The sequence below is a fragment of the Anopheles bellator genome, chromosome 2 (assembly GCF_943735745.2).
Source record: "Anopheles bellator chromosome 2, idAnoBellAS_SP24_06.2, whole genome shotgun sequence".
Taxonomy (NCBI): Eukaryota; Metazoa; Arthropoda; class Insecta; order Diptera; family Culicidae; genus Anopheles; species Anopheles bellator.
The window spans coordinates 36203379-36225474 of NC_071286.1; the positions used below are offsets into that span (position 1 = coordinate 36203379).

The window sequence follows — 22096 nt, forward strand, 5'->3', positions numbered from 1 at the left end:
TACCGTTAGTTTTCTCTCTCCCGTATCGTATCGGGGAAAAAAGTTCAGTTGATTTTCAATATCCGATTCGAACGAAGTATTTTTTGGGTTGATCCAAACTACTGCGTCAAAGGTGTTACGGTTGACCTTTACCCCGAAAATCCTTTGCCTACGATCGTTTTCTAATAGTAATACCACAAGCACCATGCCCGAGCAACATTACAACAGTGGTTCCAGTTGGTTCCAGCAATTTTCGGAATATATGCGAAAGGACACCAAGGGAGTGGAGGTACGAAGGATTCGCATAACCGCCACAGTGCACCGACGGCTCAGTTACTTTATCCGGGATGCCTTTTACTTACAGATCATTAGCTACTCGCTGTCGGGAGTTCTTTTCGTGATCGCTTACAGAAAAATACGCCCGGTGAGACAGACCGACAACAGGCACATTCGATTACAGGCACATTTTACACTACCTTTCCTGTAATCCACAGTTCACACGCTTTGGGCAAGCATCCGACATACCGCAACACTTCATTCGAAACCAAGTCCGCCAGTACGGTTGTGTCAAGAAAATTGAGCCATCGTTGCAGTACGGCCCATTGCTTATCGTACGGCATAGGCCCCCGGCGAATATACTGTTCTGGTCGGATAAGACCATACCGATTAGGGTGAACGGTATCGAAATCAATGCCAACGGCTATTCCTGGCTAGAGTCCGTGGTGTCGGGAAAAGAAATATGCTTCCTACCGATGGTGGCACGACCCGGGACCACAAAACACGCAGATTGCCGTGTGTTGCTGACCGACTCGAATAAAACGATCGATATTGGGGAGGCTCTACTAAGTTTGGGTTTCGCCAAACTGACCGTCGCCGTCCCGAAACCCGTGAAAATCCACAAGGACGAGTACGAAATGCGACTTCGCCAGTACTATCGCTCGCTAGCACAGTCCGAACGCTATGCCCAGGATCGACGCATCGGTTTATGGCAGCATACACTTCCGCCACGTATCTGGCCCCTTTCTCTGTGGCCAACGATGTTGGACCGAATCCTGCTTACAAAGCGGCTTCCGCCACTGGTACAATAGGTTTGTAGAACGATGGCAGCCGGTGCCCATTGGCGGCAATCTAGCATGCCTAGATTGGCCAATCTGGCCTAGACAGGGTAATATCTGACGCGGTACTCAACTTTTGTTAAAAATATATGCGAGTATAATGTTATGCTGAAGATTGTTAATTAATGAACGATTACTTTCAAATGTAGCTACTTTTACTTTTACTTCCTTCATCCGAAGGTAAGCGGAGCTTTTCGAGCGTGCAGCATAAACGGATAGCAGCTCGCTTGACGTTAGTTTGTTATCTGAAGGATGCTTCATGTGTGAAAGGGAAAGAAAGAAAAGCAGCCAGAGCTGCAAACGTTCAGAGAATGCAGCCGGGGAAACTTCGCCAGTATTAAAACCGTGTTACAAACGAAAATGGCAGGCTCCCATTGCAGAAAATACAACTAGTGAAGAGATGGGATGGCTAGGGAGCGTTTAGTTCCTGCATTAACGAATGAGCTTCGATTTCAGCTACTTGGTCGTGGTTTACCATCTCGTCGTACACTGTGAAGAAGTTCCAAAGTGAAAACTCCAGTGTTGGAGACGTCTTCAACCATTCTGAAGACGTATCCACATCTTCAGATTAATGCGATTAACAGCTTCCGATAAGGACCAAACATTGTGTGTGAGTGGTTTTCCATCTCTACAACGGCACCGGCCAGGCTGAACACGGATGAAGTTTCTTCGTAATCCGAAAGCCCCGGACAGTAGGCCTCGACTGACGTAAAAGTGTTTCTTGCGTGGCTAGCTTGGTTCCGTGCTGTGGAATCAATTGGTTGATAATCGCCTCTTAGTCCTTTTAGATGGATTGTAAGTTGGTGATGCGTTTGCGGGAAATCTTCAAATTCAACAATGTAAAACAACAACATTCCCGGTGCAAAGCAAAACATAGCCACGATCGGGAACGTTCGCCGGAGCGGCTGGTTTCTTCGTGATTGTAGTGGTGTGTTCAACAGCGGGTTTGAAGAGAACGGAAGGCTTAATCGCGAGAGTTGGTTGCGCTCTAGTGTGAATTGAACTCGCGTTGTGGGCAGGTGTTCCGGACGAGTATAGCTTTCTCGAAGTGTCGGTCTAGAGTCCAACATGTACCATAGAAGTCTCCAGAATTCGTGACTTACCTGGCAAAAGCTGTTACTGGACTGCATTACAGAATAGAGCAATAAACGAAATGGCCGGCCTCCTTCGGGTTAGCGGTCTGCAACAGGCCGACGTGGTGGAAAACCCGAACCAAAATTATGCCTCGTCCGAAAGTGAATATGGTCACAGATTCGGTTGCTGCCGGCTGTGCTGCCACGATGAAACTACTCTACGCGGGTTGTTTCCGGGCGGCTACAAAGATGAGGTTCTTTTACGGAAAATTTTCGAATGCACGACTGTACAGGTAGGTGCTTATATTAGCGGGTGACACCAGATATACGATGCAATCTTGCACTTCTACATCGGAACTATTGATTATTGTCTCGCGTATCGAAATGATTGTGGGTAACAACGACCCGTGTGGTGTACCTTCGTTTGTACCATTATTGCGATAATTTCCTACGTAAATCGGGATAGGGCGTTTTGAATAGACCTTTTTCGTGGATACCGCTACCTTTTATTGTAATTAGCCTCGTATCTTGTCTGCTCTCGATTACTCCACGGTAGATTTCGTTCAACGACGATTCGGATGCCCTGATATGCTATGGGTGTTTGGGCAAAATAGACGAGTTCTACCAGTTTCGAGAACAATGCCGTACCAACGATGCACTGCAGAGGAATTGGAAGCGCCGCGTGAATCGAAGCATGGAAGCCTCTCGGTCCACGCTGATCCCGGTGAATGATGTTAAGCAGGAACAGGATATTGAGTACGACTACTGTGACATCGATATTGACGACGATCAGGAAGATCCTGTGCGGTTCCAGACGAACAGCGGTTTGGAAGAGTCCGCATTGGGGGAGGAGTCACTTCCTGGCCCAGCTATGCTACTGGATTCATCGATCTCGCAAGAGGTAAGTCCTATTTTTGTACCTGGACCAAGTAGTAGCGCTTGTCAATGTGGTCCGCAGACAGTCTGCTTAGCTCCCTGTGACACGAAAAGCATGCGCGGTTACAGATACTTGCATACGTCGGCTTCCACCACGACGAACGCCAGGGACAAAAACGTACGAGAAAGACCTGACGTGTACAGACTCCCCGTGCAATGAAGTGGGATTGTGCCAATAACTTCGGGTAGCAATTGCTTTCACAAAAATACGCTTTTGATGAAGCCCACATTTCGGGTTCGGCGGTACAGTGGGACTGGGTTCAAGTCCTCCTGAAGTTATGGAGAAAGCCCGTGGAAATAGGCTCTTTGTAAGAAAAATGTGTGGTCCAACTCTCGTTGGATACATCGTCGTTTTGTACGCATTCATCACGGCCATTTGATGCCCATGTGTTGACCTGACGTTTCGCTCGCTCGCACGCACACACCTCAACAAATGGACGAGAGCAACAACCGAAAAAGAGATAACCACGTCCGAGAGAGGAGGCTTGGTTCCGAACTGTATATAGAGCGTTACGGGCGTAAGTCAAAGCGTCACCCAAGGAATTGCGACGTCTACAATTCGATCGCGTAATGGTCTGGTCCAGAAATGGAACCCAGCAGCGGTACTTCAACAAAATGGAGGAATAAATCACCATATATCGACAGGATATCGCGGCGCAAATACCCCATGTTGGCTTTGTGAGTCATAAACTTCAGGTTTACTTTGAATTCTCTGCCCATTCAGATATTGGGCTGACCAAGTAACATGTTCCATGCAAGATTGGCCAGCTCCAAACGTTTCGCTCCATATTTGTTCGGAAATAGAATCGACGTTTTCTAGACGCAGATCTCTCTCTGCAACTATGTCATGCATATTTTGTTTGGCATTTTTAAAGAAACTATATCTCTCATTTTGAGTAATCGACTAAAATACCTAATCCTTCAGGAATGATTGAACATGTTATTTTTTCATGTTCTTGTTCATGGCTGCGCTGTCTTTTCTGGTCTTCTTTCTGGTCGCAGATTGTACTGTTACTTGAGTGCATATGGTCATGAATTTCCGTTCGAGAAGATTAAAGTCTTCATTCCAGAACGATTCGTTCGTGGAAACATTTTGTTGACCGAATTTTGGCAGTTGCGCCGAAAAGACGTAGTTGAATTTAATTGATTGTTTGGGCATTTGGCGTGTTTCGGAAACTACAAATTGAATCACTTTGAATTTTATTCGTTGGCAATCAAACTGCAAAAAGGGACGCACTACTTACTGCTCATCTTATTGCATCAATTCGACGGGTATGGTTTTCTCTTTTTTTAAGAAACATCTGAATAATGCTCGTTCGAACCCAGCAGAAGGTTGCCATCCATTGGACCCGATGTTGGAAAGCTCCAGTATTTTCCATAGATTTGGACAGAACGATGAAAATAACGAAAACAATGTAAGTATGGCTTTTCCGCAAAACATCTTTCGGGCGGCTCCGTAACGATCAATTTTCTGGCCTTTCACCAGCAGGAGGGCGGAGCGCATTGTGCTGTTCGCGTGAAGCAAGAACCGGATGATGAAGACATCGATGACACGATGTATGTCTGGAACGAGGAAGAATCGCTTCCGACTGAGAAGCAATCGGCCACTCCCACCCTGTTGCCTATTATCGAGAACGCTTTCAGTACTGCACCTGAGACCTCTTTCGGTGATGCCGTTGCGAAACACCGGCACATCCAGTGTGCCAGTGGTCAGGTGTACCTGTTCCGGGAAGGATTCTTGTACCTACGCAAACCGTCTGGCTCGGGGAATCATGTCGGCTGCGCCAACAATGCCGGTGCCAACGCTTCCGGCTGGCGGTGCCGAAAATTTGACTGCGACGCTGCTCTGCACCGAAACCGTGCCCGTCAAATTGTGTCGAACGGCATCCGCCATAACCACAGCCGAGAACAGCAACCGAACGCTACCGACGCCGAAGTGCTGGCGTATCTCGGTGAGTCGACACCGAAATCGCAATTCCTGAAGCCATTTGTGTTGGCCCGGAACGTATGGAAACCTACCCACTTTCGGTACGTGAAAAACGTCAGAAATGGAAGGTCAATAGTCCACGACGGTTACCGGTACAGTAAGAAGCACGCCCGGACGGATGGAACGTCGTTCTGGAAGTGTCGTTTGAACGGTGGCACTTGCCCGGCAGGTTTGTTCCTCACCCCGAGAAATACGATCCGCATTACTGGCAGCCACAATCACAAACGGCACCTTGGCAAGGCGCCAAGGAGGAAATTAAAGTCGCACCTCGAGTATGACAATGGTGGAGAAGAGACCGGTGCCGATGATGCGGAGAGCGAAGAGTCACCGAAAGTGGAGCCCGTCGGAAGCGATGCGCAAGAGACGGAAGAGATCAGCTTGAGTGACTACTTGAGCACGCACATGGAAGAAAGCGATCCCGCGCAATTGCAGGCAACCACCGGCAATAGCGAATTTGCACAAGAACCCGCCGCAGGCAGCAGTGGAGCGGCCAGTAAGGGTGGTGCTCCGGGCACTTTGCGCCAGGGTTATAACTTCCAAATTGTGCGCAATGTGAACCAGAAGCTGCGTCTCCTATTTGACGGCCATCTGTACGTAAAGGAACATCAACGGAACGACGGAGCAATCGTTTGGCGCTGCCGGAGGAACTACGACAAGTGTAGCGTACTTGCGGTCCAACACCAAGGTGGGTTGGTGGAGATCTTGGGAGACCATTCGCACGGTCACCTGCAGGAACGCCGTTCGAATATACTAGTTGAACCATCAGGAACGTTCGCTTACCGACTAGTGAAGATGGCGCACAACATAGAGCAGCTCATCTACGATGGGCATCGGTATCAGAAAACGGTCACCAAGGGCGACGGTTCGACCATATGGCGGTGTGTCCGAAGGTCTACTAACTGCAAGGAATCGGTCGTCCTTTCGGCGGACGGCAAGGTGTACGAGATGCAGTCGCAGAACCATCCTCACAAGCCCTCGGAACTGCCGATTCCGGATCGTGTGGTCGAGGAGAACCGACGACGGCACACAGAGACCCCGGCCCTGAAAGTGACTGTTGCTGGACAGAAAGACATCTGTCGAAAACAGATCAGAAAACCACGGCCCATCCCCGTCGGTCACGTGACTTGCGTCCCAATGGAAATGCAGCGCCGGTACTCGTACCGTATAGTAAACAACGTCAAGGGTTACGAATCTCTAAAGCACGGGGGCTACCGGTACTGCAAAAACCGGGTTCGTTTGGATGGGACCATCAAGTGGCTGTGTAAGATGAACAACAAAACATGCGGCGCCTGGTTCAACATGGAAGCCAACGGAAGCATTCCGACGATCGCCAGCGTAACGCACAACCACGAACCATCAGAGGACGATGTGCTGCCGCTGCAACGGATGCCTAGGACTAGGCCACCGTCGGAACTGTCGGACGTGAAGGAGTACCCCATCGACGAGCGAACGTTCGCCAAAAGTGAGTGGTACTTTGTAAAGAACATGAAGAATGGCAGCAGTTTGATTCATGCTGGTTATCGGTACACGAAGAAGGGCGAACGGGTGGACAAATCGTCACTGTGGCGGTGTGCATTTTTTACGAAAAAGTGTAGGGCCGGGATTATACTGTACCCGAACGAAACGATCGCCAAAGCGGACCTAAGTGAACACATTCATCCACCGAACGATATGGATAATGTGGAGCAGGAGTGCGAAACAGCGGACGAAGATGGCGAACAGGAGGAGGAGGAGGAGGAGAATGTAAGGGATGAACAACAAGAAGTGCTAGACATGGGCGCAATTGGCACCGACACGTTCGATCTGTCGGGAGGCATCAACGAAGACGCGGATCCGGAGGCGATGATGCGCTCGCTGCTCAACACGTCGCTTGGTGTGGGAGACGGCGATCCCAAAACGGACAACGATCCGATCTTTCTGTCGAAGGAGGAAGCGGGCTATCGGTTGGTGAAGAACCGGCGCCAAACGAACAGTCTTCTGTTCCAAGGCTACAGATACTCGCTCCAAGGTACCCGCGCAAACGGATCTGTTGTGTGGCTGTGTCAGATGAACAACAAAACGTGCAAGGCATCGGTCAGGATCCACCCGGACGATCGGCTCGAGGTCGTTAACGTTCATCACAACCACGGAAGGCTGGTGGAGGACAGCGAAGACTACGCGCAGCAGCAAGCAGCGAACCGCAGCATCCAACAGCAGACGCCAGACAAAAAGTATTACTACAGCATGAATCGGTGCAATCGCCTATGCGTCATCTACGACAGCTGTCGGTACGGCAATCCCACCAAACGCGTCGATGGGAGTTGCGTTTGGCGCTGCGCAATGAATGGTGGCACGTGCCTGGCCAGTGTGCTAATCTTGGCCAATGGTACTTTGACAAAGCGAGCTGGCTTTCGGCACAACCACCAACCGTTAACCGTGCTTCCGGTGCGGGTAAGTGGTCCCGTGGAAAGCGAGGCAGCAACGGAAGTGCCACAGGTGAGACCAAAGGATCCGTGGAACAGTGCAAAGGCGGTGATTAAGGGGAACATCCTTAGCTGGAAGCAGTACCGTTATCGAAAGCAAACGACACTGTCAGACGGTACGGTACTGTGGGCTTGCGCCACTTCCGACGTATGCATGGGCAGAGCGAAGGTTGTGGTGCAGGGCAACCAGATGAGAATACAGAGTTCGCGTAATCACAACCACGACCCAGTGCTGCCTGTCGGAGGGCAACAAGCGGCGCCGAGAGTGTCGGTGACAAAGCGTGAAAATCCCTACAAACTGTACCGAACACCTAACGGAAGCATGGCCCTCGTTTACCAACAGAATAGGTTCCTGTTGAAAGGCCGCCGTGAGGAGGATGGCGTCACGGCTTGGGTGTGCTGCGGAACAAAAGTGCGCTGCCCCGTACTCATCTACGTTAACGCGCACGGCGAGCTAGTGAACGAAAACAATACTGAACATACGCATGCTCCCACCGACGTAGCCGTCGCGCCAGACATAAAAGTGCTTCAGTTAGACGGCCAACAATCGTGGGACGAATTCATCCAGGACTGCTTGAAGAACTCAGCGTCCGCGTCGGGCAGCGATGATCCGGAAGCGCTCCAGAAACTGCCGAATAACGTTCTGCGGTATCGTAACTACGTCTACCGGCTCGCCCTAACCAGGGACGATGGCATCGAGTACTGGCGCTGTTGTCGATACCAATCCGACGAGTGTCGTAGCATGCTGCACTGCCGTAACAACGGCACGGAGTTGGTGGACAATCGGCACAATGGCATGCGGCACAATCATGATCACGAGGCGCCCCAAGGAACGTTTCCACCGCTCGAGGAGCTGGATCAAGACGCCAGCGTTTGTGCGCTAAAACTCCGAGAAGGTGAAACGTACACCGCCTTCGGTACATACGGGATAATGCGGAGACGTGGTGGTACGAAATCGCTCGTCCACCGCGATCGACGATACTATCTTGCGTACACATTGACCGACGGAGTATCCGTGTGGCGATGCGCGCAACGCAAGCGCTGCAAATGCCCGGCCGTGATAAGGATCGCAACCACTGGCGAGATGCTATGGACGAATGAGCATCGTCACAATCATCCGGCTGAGAATTCGCTGAACACCAGCGCCGGCAGCACCAATGGGGACGAAACACAGCCAACGAAGGAACAAAGCCCTGCGTCGCCCCAAGCCAGGCCGACGCCGACGCTACCGAAAACTAGGGGACGGATGCTTGAATCAAACGGAACCCGTAACTTTACGTATGAGGGGCGACACGGTAGGACGGTAGTCTCCGAAGGATACCGGTACTGCTGCACCTGGCAGCGGAAGGACGGAACCGGGTTCTATCGGTGCCTCGGTTACGGTAGCCATGCTTGTCCGATGAAGGTGAAGGTTTGCCCGAACGGAAAGCTGTACCCACATCGTGGTGAGCGCCATTCGCACCCCATTCCGGAGAGCTCGAAGCGGAAAGGTAGCTTCGCCGTGACTGACACGCCGGAGCCGAAAACACCTGCACCACTACTAGAACCCCCGCGGCGAGAAAGAAGGACAGTCAGCTCGTGGAAGTTGGATGCGCGTGCGTGCAAAAATTACCGGATCGTCGCGACACTCCGTGGTACCATGCTGCAGCATGAGGGATTCGAGTATTGGACGCATAGCCGGCTGGCGGATGGGTCGATAACGTACCGCTGTCGACTGCAGTTCAAGCAACGTTGTCTAGCGTCGGTGCATCTGGAAAAACCTTCGAAGGTGCTCTACGTGCGCAATGATTTGTGTCACAATCATCCCGAGACGGATGTGAGCTATGTCGCTGCTATGAAAACTGAAAGCGGCCAGTCGGTCAACCGGCCGGAGCAGTGCCCAGCAGTGCCGAACGAGGCTCAGCCGAAACAATCGTCACCGGCGGCGGACGAATGCAGCGCTACGACCAACGTTGAGGAACTTGAGGAAGCCGCGGAAGAGCAAGCGGGTGAGCAAGCGGATGAGCTCGCGGGCGATGAGGGGGACGATGATCAGAAGGAAGAAGGTAACCAAGCGAGTGACCTGGAGGATGATAAAGAGGGAGACCAAGCGGCCGACAGCGCGGTCGATCGGGTGAGTGGCCACGCTGGAGAAAGCCATGTCGTAACCAAAAAATATACTTTCGGCAAGATGGCGCCGCACAAGCGTTACCTGATCCACGATAAGCACCTGTACGAGTTCGAGGCCGACCAGCCTGACGGGAGCAAAAAGTACTGTTGCCACATGAAAGCGGTTGCCAAGTGCAGCGCGTCCGTCGTGCTGCTGATTCCGTCCGCACGGCTGCAGGTTCCGCTACGACTTGTGCACGACCACGATCCACCGGTTGCGGACTACATGAAGGACGTGAAGATCATTGGCCGCGGCTGTAAGGATTTTAAGTTCATTGAATCTAAAAACGGGAGCAAGATGCTGCTGTTCCGCGGAGAACGCTACCAGGCTCCTCGCCAGAAATCGGACGGATCGATCTCTTGGTACTGCTACGAACTGACGTCGAAGGGGAGGAAGTGCTACTTGTTGCAAGAACTGCTACCGAACGGTCGTGCGGCCCCGCCCAGCGAGAGGGCTCACGATCACGTGTCATTCGCCGAGATGACGGAGCGCGCCGTCGAAGCACCTCCACCGAAGGCCCCCGCCGCGGACTCGGCGAAGGCAACAACGCACACGAAAATACTGCGGAACGGTGGGTTCTGGTACGAGTTTGGGCGCGAATGTCACAACGGGTCGGTCCTGTGGCTCTGCCGGCGCAAACACAGCTGTGAGGCCTCCATTTACCGACTATCGGACGGCCGGATTCTGAAGGGCCTCAAGGCGGAGCACACGCATCCGCCGGAGGACATTGCACAAGAATCCACTGTCAAGACGGCAGAATCGTCCAATGCAAAATCGTCAGCCGCGGCTACGAACACTTCCGTCAGCTCGACGTCCAAATCGCTCTTCAAGGTGAAATCGTCGCACAAGAAAGGTGAGGGATCGCTTTGGCACGCCGGGAATCGCTTTTGGTTTTACTACATGCGCAATGACGGGATGGAACACTGGCGATGCAGCAAACGGCAAAAGTATGCCTGCCGTGCCGGTATCGTGCGGACTGCGGACGGGTCCGTTGAACCGTACAAAAAAATCCCTCACTCGCATCCTCTCGAACAGGAGGACGCTCAGGGAGAAGAGAAGCAGCCACCATCAGAGACCATCGTCGTCAAAGATGAAGCGAAGAAGCAAAATTCGGACACCTGCCATCTGTTAGCAACGGATCAGAAACTGTTGTTGTCTATTGAGTACCAGAACCATCGGCTGTACCGGCGTTACTTGCCACAGACGGGGAAGGTTATCTACGAGTGTCCTCGAACACACTGTAACTTCAATGTGACACTTTCGGAAGTTGGAAAGATAGTACAGGAAAAAGGCACAGAGCACGATTGTTCTAGGCAAAGTTCGAATGATGTTACGAGCAAGTGGAAAGAGCCGAATCAGGAGACGGAGCAATCGGAGCTGGGTTTGCCGTCGAGCAAAGCTAATGGCGACGGTGATGCTAAGAATAAGGAGTCGGATCGGGACCGACACCGAACGCCCGTTGATGCTGCCGCGAAACGGATCCGTCTCGACCCGAACCTCACCAAGGAAGAGAACAAGGAAAAGAAAGGGCTCGGTGGGCAGGAAAGAGTCATGGAAGCCGACAACAGTCAGGCAGGTGAAGCCATGGAGCAGGATGGACCCAGTGCGCGTGAAGAATTGCTACCGCCTCAGGACAACCGTGGCCCGTTAGAGAACCGTGAAGAAAATGGCTTTCCCAGCAATCAACTGGAACAGATCTCCGACGATTCCCTGGACGATATGATCATCGAAGAACAGTTTGTGGATGCCGAGGAACTGATACAATTTTCAGACGGTTCGTAGCTCTCACAAATGGGGACGGTATTGAAGTTTGGTTCCTAAAAATCGATCCTTTTGCTTTCGTTCAGTGACGCCAGCAGCAGTGATAGAGGAAGAGACAGAGGTTACCGAAGGTAGCGCTGGCTCTGGGGAAAAAGCTACACGTCTCTCCACTGTCGACGGCCGGCTCAGTAAATGATGCATCACATGGTGGCCGAGTGAGTAGTTTTCCATCTGAAACGAGAAACCGTCGATTCAGTAAAAATTAAACTTCAAAAGTTGGGCTTTAACCCTTTTCTTGAGAATGAAAAGTAGGGAAACGCCACTTTACTTATGGTTTGGTCAGTAGTTGATTCGTTCCAACGGTGATGGTGTCACTCTTGAAAAAAAGATAACCTATGACCACATAAATTTTATCATTTATTACCGTCGGATCGCATCCTCGGTTTGTTACGTATAAGAGTAGGAATTAATCAGTGGACAATTCTTTAACGATGAATGCATTATATTGCAAGTAAGCAATATGCCAATTGCTAAATTTAAACAATAAAAACGTACAAAACGTTTGGAATTAGTTCACGTGTTGCTTAAATTTTTTGAAAAGAAATGTTTAGGCCCTTTTCATAAACAAATCCAAACGGACACACTACAAGATTAGACAAATCCACAGAGCGAGATGACACAGTCGTAAAAAAAAGGGATTCTCGTGCGTCGGCCGGGAATCGAACCCGGATCAACTGCTTGGAAGGCAACTATGCTGACCATTACACCACCGACGCACTACGGTGGATGCGGAAGATTATTCGTATTTCGATTGAAAACGCTGAAACGGCATAATTCATAGTGTAAGTCAAAATAATTCTCCAGCATCAACTATGCAGTTCACTCTTTTTGGCTAAGGGATGAGTTAGGCCCTTAACCAAAACTTTAGCTGTAAGTATGATAAATAATTTAAAATTGTCTATTAAATATTGCTGTATGTCCAGTGGGGGTGGCCGTGCTGTGTGCCTCCGTGGCGCAATTGGTTAGCGCGTTCGGCTGTTAACCGAAAGGTTGGTGGTTCGAGCCCACCCGGGGGCGGGGTAAATGCTCTATTTTGTTGTATGTTTCTATTTCGAATGTGGTACAATTTACCACAATGTTTTAGTCAAACTTTGTTCATTGTTCTCCACACCGATTTGAAGCATCTGTGGAAAACCGTGAACTGTTTTCAAAACGACATCTGTTGGAATGTAGCAACCGTTAGCGTCCTAATTACCTTGGTTTATAGCACATCTATATGTGACATTTGTCAAACTAAGCAACCTCGGAAAATCGGAGAATTGGTATGAAAATCGGAGAATTAGAACAAAAATCGGAGAATTGGTATGAAAATCGGAGAATTGGTATGAAAATCGGAGAATTGGTATGAAAATCGGAGAATTGTTTATTACTTGATCGAAAACTGTCAAACTGACGGCGTTGTGTTATATTTTATGTGTTTTATTTTTCAATTTTTTTTTTTTTTTTTTCTATGTGTTTTATTTTTCAATTTCACTGTTCCATAGAGAAATTAGAAGATTAGACTTACATTGGATAACGTAAGCTGTGAGATTGCCGATAAAAACGATATTAAAAGTGTTAGTGCTTCGTTCGCGGAATTGTTATGTTCCGCTCACCCGTTGTTGTAGCAACCTCGGACAACGAACTGCTGTCAAGTGCCTGGACGATTGAATAGCTAAACAAAACAAACGACCAATTCATCCCAAAGGAACTGCCGCAGTAATACACGAAGCTTGGAACATTAATTGGAACGGTAACATTAATGACCCTGCCCAGCGCCAAAACAGTACGGGAAGCCACAAAAGAACGCGTGGCCTGCGCCCCCAACGCGAGGTAAGAGAACAATGCAAAGCAATGAGTATAGCAACGAGGAGCTGACGACTCTGGCGCAGCAAAAGATTGATCTCGGCGAGAAGCTACTGGCCGACCTGGCGCCTCGCGATGCGATCGAGGGCGTGAAAAAGATACGGAAGAAAATTAGCCAGGAACTGAAGTTTCTGAACCGCGTCAAGGCCAGCGGTACGGTGACAATCAACCACATCCTCTGCAGCAATCTGACCCACTTCGGGTGTTTGGTCGACTGTTTACTCGCCAGTTCCGACGTGAAGCACGTCGACTATCCCCTCCCGATCGAGGATCGAGCCTGCCCGCTGCGGGTGGACATCGTGTGCGATGGTGGTGCCACGTGGGTCAAGGTGATTGCTCGCAACCCCAAGTCGCTCAGCGATGCCGTTTACGGGCGCACGAGCTATGGTTCGAAATCGATTCTCGAGCAAGCGCAAGAGTTCGTGCAAGCGGCCAGCGCCTTCCCGTACATGTTCCGCCCACCAACGGTGGTGTTTCGCTTCCTGAGCCGGCTAGACGACGAGCTGATCGAGGAGCTGCAGCGTACCGGCATCCGTGTGGTGATCGTAGCGGATGAACCGTCGCCGACCGAGGACCAACGGCCGGCGGAAGGAACCGGTTCGGACTGGCAAGAGGAAATTCGGCTGCTAAATGTTGACGTCACCACCCTGATCGCTTACTGCAGCGCGATGACCAACGGATCGGCACGCTGGGACTTCAAGCAACCGTTGCTCACCGAGCAGGCTCGTTGGGAGCGGGGCAAACCGGTCAAACCGATCCTGGAGCAAGTGTTCGCCGGCCGGCGCTTGATTTGTTGCCAAACGGCGTACGATTCGTTTCACGACATTCTCACGATCCTCGGCGGCGAGCAGGAGAAGGTTCGCGCCCGCGAGCTCTTCACGCGCATCCAAATACTGCCCGACGTGCCGCTAGAGCAGGCACCGAAGGAGCTCCAGTCGCTCAAGTTGGGCGGCAAGATACGACCGCGCAGCCTGCAGGTGTTCGCGTTCGGGCTGTATCACCGCGCTGTGACCGTCACGTCGAACGAGGGGTTTACGCGGGCGGCGAAAATGCAGGGCCTCGATGTGCCGGTACTCCTGCACGATGCGCGCGCCCTCACGGAGGACAAGGAACGCACTGCCAGGCCGCTGTCGGAGGACGATGCAACGACATGACCAGGAAGCCGAAACGGAGCAACGATGCAATAATTTATGTTACACTCTAAACGAATCAAAAGCTTACACGAACAAATAAAACAAGTCAAAATAGTGCAAATTGTCAAACGTTCGTTTTACGCGCTTTCCCGTTTTTATTTTGTATATAAAATCTAATATCTGACAATGTTTCCTGTCTTTACGCTGCCACAGGGTGCTCTTGTTCTCTCTGCGACGTTTCCTCGCGCAACATACGCTCTCGCCACGTTCCCTCGTTTTCGCCTGGCCACGGTTTATGGGCGTGAATGTGTGTGCACGAGCCAGGGACCGGGGAAAGAAGCGTAATAACTCTGCTTATGAACTACTTTCTATTTGTTATTTCGATTTTCGCTCTTCGCTAAGACAGTCTTCGACACGTGCGTAACTTCCTTCGGTTAGAGCGTACACCAATTTGAAAACATGTGATTACTTTTCGTCTTCAGTTCATGCTGCTACGGCCAAACACCCTTCCGCTGGGTCGAAGCGTGGCAAAGTAGAAAAAGCAGAATTGCTCGGTTTTAGCGGTCATGCGTCCTCCATCCGGTCGTATGGTAAGAACCTGCGAGAGAGCCACAACACCTGACGCTGGAAGCAAATCCACTGTGTAGAACAGAGTTTTGCTGTATGACTTTAGTTCAAAAAAATCTTTCTGAATCCTTTTGGAAAAAGAAACCCCTGTTATGCGAACGAAGGAACTTTGTTCGCAACATTTGACCATTTGCGACAGAGCGTTGCGTTTACAAGCCAGAAGTTTGTTTATCATCGTTCTTATTCGTCTCATGCGTATTACTTTCTAGCTGTTCGTTAGAACGTTATCACGAAGAACACGCACACCGAACACAACTGCACAGAGAGTGCATATCTCACGATCGGTCAGTGGGCATAGCGGAGTATACGGAAACGGAAACGAACAGTTTAATCAGGTAGACCAGTGAATTATGAAAAGGAGAAGAAAAAGAAATATCTGTGCCGCCATATTCTAACTGGGAAGCAAACACCAGTCATTAGTGGCATCCACTTTGAACTAGCTAATGATTATTCTACTCTGCTTGAGTTCCGATAAAATCCATTCGCAACGTTCGGATAAAATAGCTAAAAATGAAAAAAAGTTGAAGTAATAGATTTATCGCTATCGCTCCGCTCCTTCTGTATCTCTTAATTGTGACTATCACAACATTCTGTATGTTTCTGCTGTTGGCTTAATGTTTCTGATTGCTCACTAATACGAAAAAAGAATGAAAGGATACGCTCGTATTGTTCCGAATGAGTGTGGGAAAAGAAAATATACCTCCCAGCTAGACAGTTACCACCGCAAGAATGTTATGTCGTCCACCGTACTGCGTTGTGAACCACGCGTCTTTTCGTCCCTTCTCTCTTCAACCCCAAACACGTGGTGGTGTGTCGCGTTGCATCGTCGCATGCCCATTTGCCTCTAAATTTCAAACAGGACCACAAAGTCGCCACCGTCGACGGAATCCACCAGCACGTCCTCCTCCCACGAGTCCTCATTCTAGTCAACCTAGAACGGCAGCAGATACGGAGGAGACAAAACAGCACACGAGGAACCGGCGAAGGCAGATGAAGGCGCCAGCGGAATGGCGCGTGATGGCGTTGAAAAGAAAAAGGTGAGAAACAAGACGAAAGAAAGGAATTAAATGCTGCGTAAATGCGGTGCGTCTAAAATAATGGCGGGCGCACTGCAATCACTAACAGCGATCAATTAGCAGAGGCAGGCTAAAAGCTAGGGGTTATTAGAGAACTACCATTTCGTTTGGCGAAGGATTGGCTTGTGTGCTGATCTTGAGGCATTCGTTGATATCACGACGGAACTGCGACAGATTTTGAGTGAATCTGTAAAGACAAGGTAATGAGGTAAAAGTTCAGTCCAAATGCACCGAAACCAGAACAGACGCTGCACATACTTGTCTCGATTCCGATTTAGCAGGTTTCGTTCGATGCCGTCCATTAGAATGTCAAATAGCCGGGCCATAGTTGGTTGTTTGTCGACGGACTGCGATTGAATAACTGTCTCGCGTATTTGTCTGCAAAAAAGGCATGTAAAGAATTGCCCCTCTGGCCGCGACGTGTTGAGTGCGTATGTCTTACCGGAAGTAATCTTCATACAGCAGTATCAGTACTAGCAGTGGCCGCGACATGGACCACTGGTGTTTGCACTCTTCGAACATCACAATGTTCATCATGGTCGAGAGCAAACCCTGCAGGATCTCCGGGTGCATTTTGATCACCTTGAGGAACATGTTGTTTTCCGGCGGCACACCCTGCCGGAGTTTCTTGTTGGGGAATGTGGACACTGCAAAAGAAGTGCGTGCATGCGCTCATTATCGTACGATTGCTAAAACACTTGGACACCCTTTGCCACTTAGGGCACCTTCTTACAGAAGCGTGACTAATAAGCAGACGCAATCAAAAAATGTATTAAAATTTAACGCCTCAGAGCGATTCGAAGCACAATGTTTCAAGGTAGGTTCGTACGCCACGACAGGGATTTTCGTACAGAAATAAGAGTGTCCTTACTATCAAGGTTCCATGGTGTAATGGTTAGCACTTTGGACTCTGAATCCAACGATCCGAGTTCAAATCTCGGTGGAACCTTAGACTTTTCTTTTATTTATTTTTTTACGCTCTTCCAATTTTTAGGCACAAACACTAAAAACAATTGGTTCTTAGAGATTAGTACAGTATATCCAACTTGTTATGCTCTCTGTGCCACATAGATATGGGAAACAAGTTTTATGTATTTGTAAGTTTTAATAAAAAGAAAGCACTTTAATTTTGAGCGCGATTGGCACCACACAAACCAGCTATTGTACACAAATTCATCAATTCCGTTACGCTTACCTTTCAGTTGCATCTGTTTAAAAATGTACGTCACAATGTGATCTAACGTTGAGCAACAACCGGAACACACCAGGGCCTCTGTCGGGAAGAAAAAAAACACGAATAAGAGGTTAATCAATTTAAACAGAACACAGACACTCTTGACACAACATACCTAAAGCATTCAACCCCTTTGATATGCTGTCGAGAATGTACAGAAACAGTGGTGGCTCGAGCGTGGAAAGATAAGAGATGTGATCCTGCGCCAAACACTCGATAATCGTGTAGTACGACAGTGACAGCTTCGGATAAACCTAGCAAAGGAGGAGACAATTTGTACCATTCCTTCTTCGTTTCTCAAAATCTCTAAACGCACCAAAATCTCCTCGTGCGGGATTGTTAGGATCAGTTTGGCGGTCATGTTTAGCACATTGTCCAGCGCACTGTCGCCGTAGAGCTTGAAAACGCCAAAGTTGACATAGTAACCGCCCAGGATGGCCTTTAGCATCTGGAAGCACACCGAGATGCCTTTGAGCTTCATTGGGTACATCTGCTCCTTGGACACGTTCAGCGAGAGAATGCTTTCACCTAGAACACGGAAGATAAATAGTCTGAGCCTGCAGCTGTCTGGTGTTGAAGGTCACAAAGCGGCATGTACCATAGCAACAAATCAGTTTGGACGTTTCCCGAAAAAGTAGGATGCCGTTAGGACTAGAGACATCGAACTGCAATCGCTGCGAGCGGTTGTAGACCAGTTCGGTGAAGAGCTTCAATACCGGCGTCGTTACCGTTGGATCGTGGGCCCATATTTGCACCGCACGGATCAGGATTGGCGAATATTCCGGGTAGCTGCATGCGAAACGGAAATCAAATGGTTAATTACGCTTACGATTACGCTTACGTCCCGGCTTCCTAATTACATCCAATCGAACAGCATCATGTAGGGCATCTTTGCGTTAAAGGCCAACGCCAGGCCTCGGAGATCACGTGACAACCCGATCAGCTCCTTTTTTGACTCCTCGCTCGGGAAGTTCATCATAATGATGTTCTCGATCGTGTGCGTCAGCGGCATCATGAAAGTGGTGAAGCGTTCGACGTCCTCGCCCAGATCGACCATCAGCAGGCGGCCGAGGCAAGTGTAAAACATGCTGCGGCAACGCGACGCCGCCACGGCGCCCGAACCGAGGAACGAAAAGTGTTGGCGCTGCCAACGAATAGCACACAAACATGGCAGATTGAGATACATTGAGACCCAGATTCTCACTTACCGTACGATTGTTTAACATAAACTGTATCTCCTCCAGCTTGTTGAGCTTCCTAACCGAGGTACATATTAGCGTTAAATCGCTCAATAGGGCGAGTGTTTTGCGTAGCACCTGCTCAGAGTTGCCCAGATATTTCAGGTTCGTAATGCTGCGCACGAAAACGGAATACATTAGAGATCGGCGAGCGATACCCCCGGAATTGAGAACTCACATTTTCCGAGTGGTAATTGTTAACATAGTCGTATCGTCATCACCGACTCCCAGCACCTCCGAGAGTCGCGGGAACATCTTCTGCTTCTGCATGTGCTCGGTGATGTAGATTTTGCGCACGTGCTCCAGGAAGAACATGAAGGCTAGCTCGAGCTTCTCGCAGCCACACTGCAGCAACCGTGAATCGGTCATCCTCATAAGCTGCAACACCCGAATGATCATGTCTCCCTCGAGCACATTGTGATCGTCGAAGCTGTACGCGATGCGGCCACCGATCGACGCCCCGATGATGTACACCAGCCACGTCAGCTGGCCCTCGCACACCTGCAGCTCGATGTGATTGACGGTGCCCTGCGTCGTGTTGGTCAGCACCTCCTGGTAGCGTGTGGCCGTCTGATCGAACAGCTGAACCAGCAGGGTGCACGTTTTATCGTACTCGCAGCGACCGATTGTCGAGAATTGGTCCAACTGCTGCTGCACCATGCCATGGTCGTCGAGTGGATCGTCCATCCCTTCGCTGATAATCATGGGCACTGCGTCGAGTTTCGATGTGATGAACGCCTTTGTCACCTCGGGTGTGTACGTTTCCAGAAAGTGCGGCTCAGTCGTTTTCACGTACGGCAGCGACGCAATTAGCCGCTGCCAAAGTGACAACAGATAGTGAATGCTGTTCGGGGCCGATTGCCACATCTGCAGCGACTGTACGGTGAAGTTGGCGATCAGCTGGATCGCCTCCGGGTAGTTTTCCACGGTGACCAGTTCGCTTAGCTGATAGTTTGACTTCAGACGGGCCAGCAAACGACAAAACTCGTGGTAGTTTTCCGGATCGCTCAAACCATGCGATGTCTTCAAAATGTCCGTCGTACCTTTTACCAGCTTGGTCAGAAACTTGATGCGCTCTGGATTACTGAATATCGTCCGGCGAATGGAGGTGATCTGCACGAGACAGGCGAGGGCCAAACTGGAGAGACGGGCCGGCAACACGTGGTACAAATCGAAGAACAGCTTCAGCGAGTCCGACTCGGAATCAAGAAAGGCTGGCCGCCAGTTCGTCGGTATCTGCACTGCCGAAATGTCATCCGATGACTCGTCCGCGGTCGCACCGATGAAGTCGAAGCTCAGACAGTTGCGGGCTAACTCGAGCAGGTGCGTAAACAAACCCTGCTGCGCTTCGTCGGGGTACTTGAGATTTTTGCACATATTATCCTTCGCCTGGCTGAGCAGCGAACAGGCGAGAATGAAGATATCGTACAGCTTCGAGTCAAGGTAGAGGCACGCGATTCGCCGCTGCTTGAGCGTGTTGAGATTTCCCGCCGTTTCTGACTGCTGGTTCATTTCCACCGTCAGCTGAGACAGGATCTGAACGCCGATCATGCAGTGCTCGACCGAGCCCCCGAGGAACTCTTTCACGTCCTGCAGAATGTTCTGGAACACGAGCTCCCTTTCGTGCATGTCGATCCAACATAGTTTCGTGATCTTGACCAGTAGCGACACCAGCGCTTGGATCACGAACGACTGCAGATTGGGCCGGTTGGCCAGATACGTTAACACATAGTTGCGGATGTCAACGCGCTGCTGTATGCGCAGCACTTGAATGTTTTTCGTCACCAGCTTGGTCAAGGTGGTGGTGGCCAGCAGTTGCGAGTAGCTCGAATCGGCCCGATCCAACAGTATCTGGCACTTGGAGAGCGCGTCGCTGTCTTCCTGGAACAGGTAGAGCGCTTTTTCGGCTTCAGCGCACAGCTGAGCGTCCTGCGATTCGTAGAACTGCTTACAAAGTATCTCCAATTGTTCCACTTCCTGGCGGGCGTAAAGCAACGAAGAGAACGAAATAAAACAGCAGCAATCGATTGCTATCGTACGAAGCACGATCGGACAGCTTTGCTTACCATGGTGGATGCCCTCGGAAGTATTCGCTAAGTGGACAACACTCGGAAGGAAAGGTTCTGTGTTCCTGGGTGGCCGGAATAATGTTTGTGCTGTGGAGTAGAACCGAAGAAGCACAACACACCATTTAGGGCACGCGGGTCGTGGTAAATCAACGTTTCTTTGCCAGTTTCTCTGCTTCCTGCGTTCTGCCGTTACATGTCTACGCGTATAAGCACAGGGTAATTAAAGAAAGAGCCACACATTTTCGTGGCCAATATGCACGGATGACAATACGCTTTCTCGCTTTCCCAAACGCACTCATTGGTAGTTGGATACAACAACAAAAAAACACGACTCTTTCACATCACATAAACAAAGCGGCCATAGTTTTCCAAACATCATAATCATTCCGCACTCGGCGCACCGCCCTTTGTAGATGTGTGCGCATTCATCTACACCGCGTGCCGAGCACGCGCCTCGCCTCGCAGGGGCCCCGACTGTAAACGAAAACAAACCGCGATCTCTCCGCGGCTGGCGGTCAACCGTGGTTCCAAGAAACCGGTGAAGCTGTCCACTCGATGTTTTCGTGGCCGACTGGCGAGGGCACGCGAAAAGAACTAATAATCTTGTTACCTAGAGATGCTGTGTAATGACAGCCGACAACGACGCAGCGCGGTGCAGGTTGGCCATAGGGCACAAACAATGGTACACAACAAGGGAACAAAACCGGGCACCACTTTGTGCTTTGTCAATGGTGAAGAAACAAATTGCTTCCGCTGTTCACCGACAAAACAAACGCCTTCTCGACTACTGAATTCAGCCGCATGCCGGCCTGTTTTGACAGTGCAGGAGTGTACGAAAGCTACGGGGCGCTATAAACTTCGCTGTGGACCTATCGTTCGGGACAGTAAGATCCTTTCTCCACGTTTTGGGCCACTATGTGCACTTCTTTTTCGCTACTAGCTAATACCTACTCCTAAATGGCGTTACTCCCCATCGAACTCAGCGGAGCGGACACACGACCACCGATCCCGGCCCGATTTGCAACCTTGGCTGCCGGCCTGAAAAATTTGGCGTGACCGGTTTTCCGGATCCAATGCCAACGTCTAGCAGTGTGGTTTTCGGCAATACGTCGTGCTCTCGTGACTACAACTTTCGTGTTCGCTTTGCGTTTCTACAGTATCTATTTATCTCTCGCATCACAATAATTCAGTGCTCAGACGGCAGACGACTGTCAAATTATGCTTTTCTTTGTCGACTAGTGAGTTTCAACTGCCTCCACAGTGCGGCACAAATTTTGCAAACGGCTACCGTCCAATGTCGACGCTATGTCGATCGAACGGAATGTTGACTTAGCAACGGTCAAAAATTTAAT

General features: G+C 50.2%; 4 protein-coding genes and 3 non-coding genes across 8 annotated transcripts; 5 read left to right on the forward strand and 2 right to left on the reverse strand.

Moving 5' to 3' along the window:
- Positions 1–19: 19 nt before the first annotated feature.
- Positions 20–1232, forward strand: LOC131212534 (uncharacterized). The gene is made up of 3 exons (XM_058206430.1): positions 20–268; positions 344–403; positions 474–1232. The coding sequence occupies exons 1-3, from the start codon at positions 185–187 to the stop codon at positions 1065–1067; spliced, it is 738 nt and encodes a 245-aa protein (XP_058062413.1). The 5' UTR covers positions 20–184; the 3' UTR covers positions 1068–1232.
- On the forward strand, positions 1080–11958 carry LOC131207469 (uncharacterized). Its single transcript, XM_058200083.1, has 6 exons — positions 1080–1085; positions 1121–1146; positions 2355–2460; positions 2724–3068; positions 4593–11475; positions 11549–11958. Exons 1-6 carry the CDS (start codon positions 1080–1082, stop codon positions 11656–11658), a joined length of 7476 nt encoding a protein of 2491 aa, XP_058056066.1. The 3' UTR covers positions 11659–11958.
- Positions 11959–12166: 208 nt separating this feature from the next.
- Trnag-ucc (transfer RNA glycine (anticodon UCC)) lies at positions 12167–12238 on the reverse strand. Its single transcript has one exon. It is a non-coding gene; the product is annotated as a tRNA-Gly (tRNA).
- A 227-nt stretch (positions 12239–12465) lies between these two features.
- On the forward strand, positions 12466–12539 carry Trnan-guu (transfer RNA asparagine (anticodon GUU)). The gene has a single exon. It is a non-coding gene; the product is annotated as a tRNA-Asn (tRNA).
- Positions 12540–13189: 650 nt separating this feature from the next.
- Positions 13190–14612, forward strand: LOC131209916 (UPF0415 protein C7orf25 homolog). The gene has a single exon (XM_058203075.1). It carries the CDS (start codon positions 13346–13348, stop codon positions 14519–14521), a length of 1176 nt encoding a protein of 391 aa, XP_058059058.1. The 5' UTR covers positions 13190–13345; the 3' UTR covers positions 14522–14612.
- An 85-nt stretch (positions 14613–14697) lies between these two features.
- Positions 14698–21808, reverse strand: LOC131211857 (exportin-7-A). 2 transcript variants are annotated; one of them, XM_058205508.1, is made up of 13 exons: positions 21696–21808; positions 20742–20831; positions 18854–20652; positions 18646–18790; positions 18298–18581; positions 18036–18226; positions 17754–17965; positions 17553–17691; positions 17399–17476; positions 16646–16850; positions 16462–16581; positions 16303–16390; positions 14698–16049 (listed from the first exon to the last, which is right to left on the reverse strand). In XM_058205508.1, the coding sequence occupies exons 2-13, from the start codon at positions 20742–20744 to the stop codon at positions 15972–15974; spliced, it is 3342 nt and encodes a 1113-aa protein (XP_058061491.1). In that variant the 5' UTR covers positions 20745–20831; positions 21696–21808; the 3' UTR covers positions 14698–15971. The 2 variants fall into 2 exon arrangements, with proteins under 2 accessions (XP_058061491.1, XP_058061492.1); XM_058205509.1 differs by having other exon boundaries at positions 14698–16058.
- Positions 17081–17152, forward strand: Trnaq-cug (transfer RNA glutamine (anticodon CUG)). The gene has a single exon. It is a non-coding gene; the product is annotated as a tRNA-Gln (tRNA).
- Positions 21809–22096: the final 288 nt, after the last annotated feature.